This window comes from Littorina saxatilis, linkage group LG14 (assembly GCF_037325665.1).
Source record: "Littorina saxatilis isolate snail1 linkage group LG14, US_GU_Lsax_2.0, whole genome shotgun sequence".
Classification (NCBI taxonomy): Eukaryota; Metazoa; Mollusca; class Gastropoda; order Littorinimorpha; family Littorinidae; genus Littorina; species Littorina saxatilis.
The window spans coordinates 13252588-13261031 of record NC_090258.1 but is presented as its reverse complement, the minus strand read 5'-3'; the positions used below and the strand labels follow the sequence as shown (position 1 = coordinate 13261031).

At 44.8% G+C, this 8444-nt stretch overlaps 1 protein-coding gene across 1 annotated transcript in view; it reads left to right on the top strand.

Moving 5' to 3' along the window:
- Positions 1–8444, top strand: part of LOC138947158 (uncharacterized) — a 43901-nt gene that overhangs the window by 3348 nt on the left and 32109 nt on the right. Inside the window, exons 2-3 of the mRNA XM_070318598.1 lie at positions 5758–5939; positions 7523–7682. Of these exons, the coding sequence (XP_070174699.1) occupies positions 5758–5939; positions 7523–7682 (342 nt within the window). The remainder of the gene's footprint in view (positions 1–5757; positions 5940–7522; positions 7683–8444) is intronic.

Sequence of the window (8444 nt, the reverse complement as noted above, 5' to 3'; positions counted from 1 at the left end):
TGATCTTATTCATTTAAACACACACACACACACACACACACACACACACACACACACACACACACACACACACCACGCAGAGAGAGAGAGAGAGAGAGAGAGAGAGAGAGAGAGAGAGAGAGAGAGAGAGAGAGAGAGAGAGAGAGAGAGAGAGAGAGAGAGAGAGAAATATTCCATGTGATTTTACGACTTATCCTGAAAAAAAACTCGCTTAAGCCGAACTGCAGGGTAATTTCTCGGGAAAGGTTTGGCTTATCCGAACTCGGATATGCACAAACTCGGATAAGCGAAACGATTTTTCATTCCCCGGGCGTGTTCGGCTTAAGCTTAGGCAAATATTTAAGGGTGACAGAATGATGAAGCTGAAAAAGAACGTAAGGCGGAATTCAGTAATGGTTCTGTGAATATGGTTACTACTGGTACCGAACAACCGTTCTGATCAAACAAGTCTGATTTACAAGTTTCTTACTAAACGCATATAAACCAAAAAAGTCAAAAATCGATTCCCATGAAGCTGACACTCCATCTCACAAACACGTGTTTGATTATAAACAACGTTTTGAGGTAAGAAAAGACTAAACACTCACGATGATTTAGATTGTGCCACCAAGAGATGGTGTGACGTAATATAGAGGTTACAACACGAGTGGTTTTTTATATGGCTTGTATTTCAGTCAAGACCCAGCGGATGAATATCAAGGGACTCACGAGCCTCTGGCGAGTGAGTCCCTTTGATATTCCCGCTGGGTCTTGACTGAAATACAAGCCATATAAAAAAATCACGAGTGTTGTAACCTGTATATCCCATGAAGATCTAAAAGACAAAGTGTGACGGAAACATCAAGCTTTAGTTGTGTGTTCAGATGAGGCACCTCTACATAGTATACCTTATTCTAGAGGCACGTCTGTTGATCTATGCCAAGTCGGTACATAATGGTGGCTTGGTTGTCCCCGTCAATTGAAAGCCTCTTACACGGATTTGACTGAATACCTAGTGGTTACACACGCATCTCCTGAGATCGTGGACACCTCCATCGTCTATAGGCCCATTGCAGAAACTCAAGTTATCAACAGCATTTCTACTCGGCGCGCGCGGTATGAGAATCACGGGTCGTAACTCTCTGGAATTGGTCATCCGCCGCCATGTTGGATGCCTTGCACGATCTCTGACAGTGCTTGAGCGTTGGGTGGCGACTCGACAAAAGTGAAAATGACACGTTGTGTGGCCAAAAACTGCAGTCAGCAGGCACACTTTAGGATCCCTAAAGTTGTTTACCATCAGGGTGACAACTGGAAGGAAGTTACTGAGCGGAGAAGACGATTATAACTGGTTATTTTTTGCTGTGTGCAGTGCGCTAATCAACAATTGTCCATCGGTTGTGCCTTTAGAGTGAACACTGTGATAGGATGCTTTGAAAATTATACTTTGCAGTAGTTACCTGAGCTGCATTGTACCTCATTTGCCTGTCTTGAGAGCTTTATCTTTTGAATTTTGGTGCACTGTCTGCATGGTAATTTGAGATAAAGAATAAATAAATGAATATAATAATGTATTCTTGCTTTACTTTTTATGTTGTGCTGTTGTGTTAAAAAGGCAGATCCCCTTTGGACTCATGCATGCACAGTTTTCTTCATTTTGTCTGCCTACATAGTGAAATACGCAAAAAGAACAAGAGTGCAATGAAGAAAACTAACAAAGACGGCATCCAATATGGCGGCGCGAAGAGAGTATGAGCGGAGTTGTGCCCCTTAGGGCTAAAGCTAGCCGATCCATTTGATAACGTCACGCCGAGTAAGAAGAATGAATTGGACCTATAGGGCCTACTGATCCGCAGAAGAGCTGGAACTACTCACAAAATGCATTAAACAGCTTGTCCAGAAAACAATCGTAGTCGATGATGTACCGATAAGGGCGTGTGTACCGGGCACGCTGTAACTTCATATGAGCATAGTGAACATAGCAGTGCTGGTCGGACTGACTGGGTTTTTAACGATTGCTAGTTTGACTTCTGTTTTAGTTGAGAGCACGAGCACACACACTCAAACACATACGGCTTGTCATGTTGATCACAAGAGAGAAATAGAACAGCGAATAACAGATTAGGTCCTCATAATATGACGCGATGGACGGCAGACGTCATGAAATCTATGACGCTGTGATGATAGTCTCGGCAAGTCGAGACTAAAACTCAGCAATAGCACTGAACGACTCTCGCGCAAGTTCTCAAAAGCGTGGTAACCCGTTGCACATCCGGTCGACAGGTACATGTGCACTTTGGAATGTCAAGGACGACAGAAAGTAGAGCCAGCTATGATGTATTTCGTGCACCCTTATTTATCCACTATTTTATGTGTTATAAGAACGCAACAGTTACATCATAGATGTAACAAGAGAACAATGGAAATACAAGAAATATACCTAGAGTACATTTACAGAGACAAAGAAGGGAGGTCATGGGATATATTTATACACACGCGCGCACGTACGCACTCATGCACGCACGCAAGCACGCAAGTAAGCACCTACACACGCACGCTATAACACACACAGACACACACACACACACACACACACACACACACACACACACACACATGCAACCACACAAATACACACACACACGCGCGCACTTAAAGATGTCAGCGTAAATCTGTTTCTAGGGCTTTTTTACATTTCCACACGTATTTATAATGCGGATGTCCGTTTAAGTGCGCTTTTCCTTACTTGATCGAGTTTGTAGCTGGCAGTATGAACTGAATACTTAAACGGAGGAAAACTTTTAATTATGTTCAAAATAAATAAAAAATGTATTCAAGTACTCTTTTCCTCGTTTGTTTTAGCAGCTGACAAGTACAGTGATGGCAAGAAAACATTTCCCGTACTGACGAGAAATATCTGCCAATTAAAAATGTCCGTCCATGTACATATTACTTGTTCGCTTTTCCAGAAGACAAGTTTGCTTGAATACCGTTGCTGTTACTCGGTTTTCCATCAAGATTTTTAATTCGCCCCCCTCCCCCTTTCTTAGAGGGCTGCAAATGGAAGATGGTGGGTGGGTTTTGGGGGTCATGTCGCCATAAATACACCCAGCTATGCATAGGCACGTTTTGTTTGCTTTACTTCAATACCCGCGGTTGTGCTTACTTATCAGATCAGTACCTTTGCACTATACTTGCTGGTCTGGTAGATAAATGGTATGTATTTCGCCATATTTCGTTGCTCGCGACTGAATGAGCTCAAGGTTATTATAAGCCACCGCATGGGTCTTTATTACACCCCCGGTATATACGGACACACACACACACACACACACACACACACACACACACAAGCACACACACATACATGCACAAACACAAATAAACACGCACAAGCACACATACACACAAACACACACACACACACACACACACACACACACATACGCACAGGCAAACAAGTACAAGCAAATACACCCACACACTTCATTGCACGGAAATATGAAGGTTGGGGGGGGGGGAGAGAGTAACAGAGAGAGAGAGAGACAAAGAGAGAGAGGGGAAGAGAAACAGAGAGAGAGAAAGAGAGGGGGAGACAGAGAGACAGACGAACATAAAGAATGTGTGTGTGTGTGTGCGTGTGTGTGTGTGTGTGTGTGTGTAGTTTGTGTGTGTGAGAGAGAGAGAAAGAGAGAGAGAGAGAGGAGGGAGGGAAAAGAGAGCGAAAGAGAGAGAGAAAGAGATAGAAAGAGAGCAAAACAGATACGAGAGAGAGACTTTCAGACGGACACAAAGAGAGACAGACAAATATATAGAGAGAGGTAAAAAGAAAGAGAAAGACATAGGGAGAGGGATATGGAGAGAAAGAAAGAAAGAATGAGAAAGAGAGAGACAAAGACGTAGGCAGAGAGACAGGCACAGAGGGACAGAGAGAGCGAGACAGAGAGAGAGACTGCGATAGAGCGAAAGAGAGAGAGAGATAGTCAAACAGCAAGCTCAGTACAGTGCAATAGTTTCTGGCGTGCCACCTCTCAGGTACGTTACAGAATGCTCGGCACAAACCCTCCGTTGCCTAGACCATTCTCGGCGAGCGGTTGCCTTTGTTACGCTTCAGTGACTCCAGACAATGGTACTCGTACCGAGCGCGTGCTAACGTTCGCGAGCGTTTGCGAGCGATACAACAAAACTATGCGTTGCCTAGAAAATGTTTGCAACCGTTCTGTTACGGTCTGCCTAAGCAACGCACCTCAGGTGCTTGCAAAACATTAGAATCGTACCTGCAGTAAAAGATGGGATATCAGGTTTACACGCCTTTACACAGCCAGCGAAGTAATTAATCGGACGATCAAGGTTTTATGTCGGGGACGTGGATCTCTGACGTCGGAATAACTTGCAATAAGCAATTTAAAATCCCTTAACACCTAGTGAAACCTTTAGACGACAATCATGAGTGTGTACAATGTTAGATTATGGTTTTTTTTGAGGAAGTTAAATAAAGAATACTACATGGCTTCCTATGTGATACCAGTTTTACACGAGTTGTGTTTTCAAATATTAAACTGCGAGCGAAAGCGAGCTTTTCAATATTTAAAAACATAACCAGTGTAAAACTGGTATGAAACAGGAAGCCGTGTAGTATTCTGTTTATCCTACATACTGTACTTGCGTGTCTATTGCTCCAAACGTCCCTCAATCGATCGAAGCGCCCAAATTGAAGAGGCTTGAAATGGAACCTGGATCTCTCCTAAAGCCTCTGTAATCTTTGACGTCAAAGCAAAGAGACGTCACTCTTGAAAGCATATCGTGACGTGAACGTTCTTAAAATTCTTCCAAGTGTTCCAAGAATGACGTTTGTCTCGGTGACTCGGCATCACGGGCAGTGATAAATCAGTTCTCTGCCAGACACGACCTCTTCACATTAACTGTGGAGTGAACGATATTACGTGCGTAGGATAAAACGTATTATTAGTTAATGGGATCTGATGTGGTTTAATGTTATGTTATGTTATGTTATGTTATGTTATGCTATGTTATGTTATGCTGTGTCGGGTCATGGCGTGTCATTGTGTATCGTGTTGTGTCGTGGCATGTCGTGTCGTGTCATGTCGTGTTGTGGCGTGTCGTGACGTGGCGTGGCGTAGCGTGGCGTGGCGTGTCATGTTGTGGCGTGTCATATCGTGGTGTGGCGTGGCGTAGCGTGTCATGTTGTGGCGTGGCGTGGCGTGGTGTGGCGTGGCGTGGCGTGGCGTGGCGTGGCGTGGCGTGCCATGTCGCCGCGTGGCGTGGCGTGGCGTGGCGTGGCGTGGCGTGGCGTGGCGTGGCATTGCGTGGCGTGGCGTGGCATATCGTGGTGTGTCGTGGCGTGTCGTGGCGTGTCGTGGCGTGTCATGGTGTGTTGTTGCGTGGCGTGGCATGTCGTGGCGTGACATGTCATGTCGTGACTTGACGTGGCGTGGCGTGGCGTGGCGTGGCGTAGCGTGTCATGTCGTGACGTGGTGTGTCGTGTCATGTCGTGGCGTGGTGTGGCATGGCTTGGCGGGGCGTGGCATGGCGAGGCGTGTCAGGTCGTGGCGTGGCTTTGCGTGGCGTGGAGTGTCATGTCGCGGCGCGGCATGGCGTGGCGTGGCATGTCGTGGCGTGGCGTGGCATGTCGTGGCGTGGCGTGGCGTGGTGTGGTGTGGCGTGGCGTGGCGTGGCGTGGTGTGGCGTGGCGTGGCGTGGCGTGATGGATTTTATGATTCTGAAAATATGTTCTATTTCATGTCACACCTTACCAAGGATGTGGAGGAACATACACATCACTCACAGGTACCATCGAGTCTCCAAACTTTCCAAACAACTACACCAACAATTTGAACTGTTCCTACGTCATCACTGCACCCGCCGGTTATCGCATCACAATCAACTTTACCCACTTTGACCTGGAAATTTCGTCGCCGTGTCAGTTCGACTACGTAACGGTACGCCTAACTCACTTATTTCCTGCTACTGCTACCACTACCACCACCACCACTACTACAACTACTACAACTACTACTACTACTACTACTACTACTACTAGTTCTACTACTACTACTACTACTACTACTACTACTACTACTACTACTACTACTACCGCAACACGGTGGCCTAGTGGTAAGGGGTCCGCCCTGTGAACGGGAGGTCGTGGGTTCGAACCCCGGCCGGGTCATACCTAAGACTTTAAAATTGGCAATCTAGTGGCTGCTCCGCCTGGCGTCTGGCATAATGGGGTAAGTGCTAGGACTGGTTGGTCCGGTGTCAGAATAATGTGACTGGGTGAGACATGAAACCTTTGCTGCGACTTCTGTCTTGTGTGTGGCGCACGTTAAATGTCAAAGCAGCACCGCCCTGATATCACCCTTCGTAGTGGACTGGGCGTCAAGCAAATAAACAAACAAACAAACAAACAAACAAACAAACTACTACTACTACTACTACTACTACTACTACTACTACAACCGCCACCACTACCGCCACCACCACCACAACCACCACCACCACCACCACCACTACTACTACTACTACTACTACTACTACTACTACTACTACTACTACTACTACTACTACTACTACTACTACTACTACTACTACTACTACTACTACTACTACTACTACTCATCCTTTCTTATTAATGAGCTGCAATTGCTGTCGTCTTTGGTTAATTTCTAAACACGAATAACGTTCAATCATTTTAAACTGCTATTGGTATGTGGCGACTTCGGGCAGTAAGTATATAGCTGTCCGAATAATACAAACACTGCAATGTTGCCGAGAATGCCTCAAAACGATACATACTTTATTATTGCCATTTTGGTGCATCACGTGACGACCTTGACCAACCAGGACGGATTTCAGGTGACCTCGTAAATGTTATAATATAGCGGCCAGGCCAGCACCCTTTTTTGTTCATCACTCTTACAGCAGGATGCACGTGAACATACTCTGTGGAGAAAAGCATGTTGGGTGTTTTCAGAGTCTCCAGGCTACCCCGTATTGCCAGCAAACAAAAACACCGGTCGATTCCATACGTTACCAGAACATACGTTACTGCGTAACAGGCAAATACATTCATGATGGATGTTGACATGGATTTGTTTTAAGGGATGTCGAATGTAAAGAACTGTATAAACGAAGAACAGTTATTATTAGAAACCCTATCAGAATGTTATGTACGTGTTCACTTCTCAATTCGCACCACAGGAGCTTGTATCAAATCGCCGGTCGATCATTATCTACAGTCCACTACTACGACATACTACTACTATATATGTAGTATATAGTAGTAGTATGTCGTAGTAGTGGACTGTACATAATGATCGACCGGCGATTTGATACAAGCTCCTGTGATTCTCACCTTATTGCTGAGTGACAGAGTGTAGGTAACAAGAACAAAAACAAGAATGAAAAGAAGAACAAGAAGAAACAAAAACACGACGACGACGGAAATTACAAGCAGTACTTTAAGAAACATAATCTTAACACTAATTAACTTGAAATAATTTATTCTGATGGATTTTTCCAGATTCGAGACGGGGCAAAGGAAACCGATTCTCTACTGGAAAAACTGTGTAATTACACATCTGGTCATTACATCTGGCGTTCTTTCGGCAATCACATGAGGATCACGTTTGTCACGGATGCCACTATAAACGGATCTGGGTTTATAGCCACGTTTACTGCAGGTACAATTTTATGTCGTTTCTGCAGCTAAATGGCTTCGTGCATCTCTTTGTCATCATGACCATCATCGGCAGCATCAGTATCGTCGTCATAATCATCATCGTAACCATTGTCTACTTCTTCCTCCTCCTCCTCCTCCTCCTCCTCCTCCTCCTCCTCCTCCTCCTCCTCCTCCTCCTCATCATCATCACCATCATCAGCAGCATCAGCATCAGCATCATCATCATCTTCGTCGTCGTCATCATTGTCGTCATCATCATCATCATCATCAGCATCATCATCATCATCATCATCATCATCATCGTCATCATCATCGTCGTCGTCGTCGTCGTCGTCGTTCGAGAAGAGCAATCATTCACGTTATATCCTGGTCGTTCCTTGTGTAGCACGGGATATGGTTTGATTTAGTCTTGTCATTGACAACTATATCAATCTCAGAAATTAATACAGCAACAAATCTTCACTGCAGTAAAAGCAGGGTGGCTATTTATTTGTGCATGTGTCCAATTGGAAAGATGTTATTATCCATTTACCAAAGCCTGGAAATATTTGAGATGATTTGCATAGTCATAGCCCAATACAATGAAAAGCATATGCCATGTTCTTGAGCAACTTTAAACCATGATGGTGACGTTGGCCAAAGGCGCCGAAGATGTTGGTGATGAGGATATCAATGACGATGATTTTGACGATTATGACGGAATAAACGTTCTAGAAAATCATATCTAACATCATAATTAACTGTAAGTGAGAGTTATGCAGCA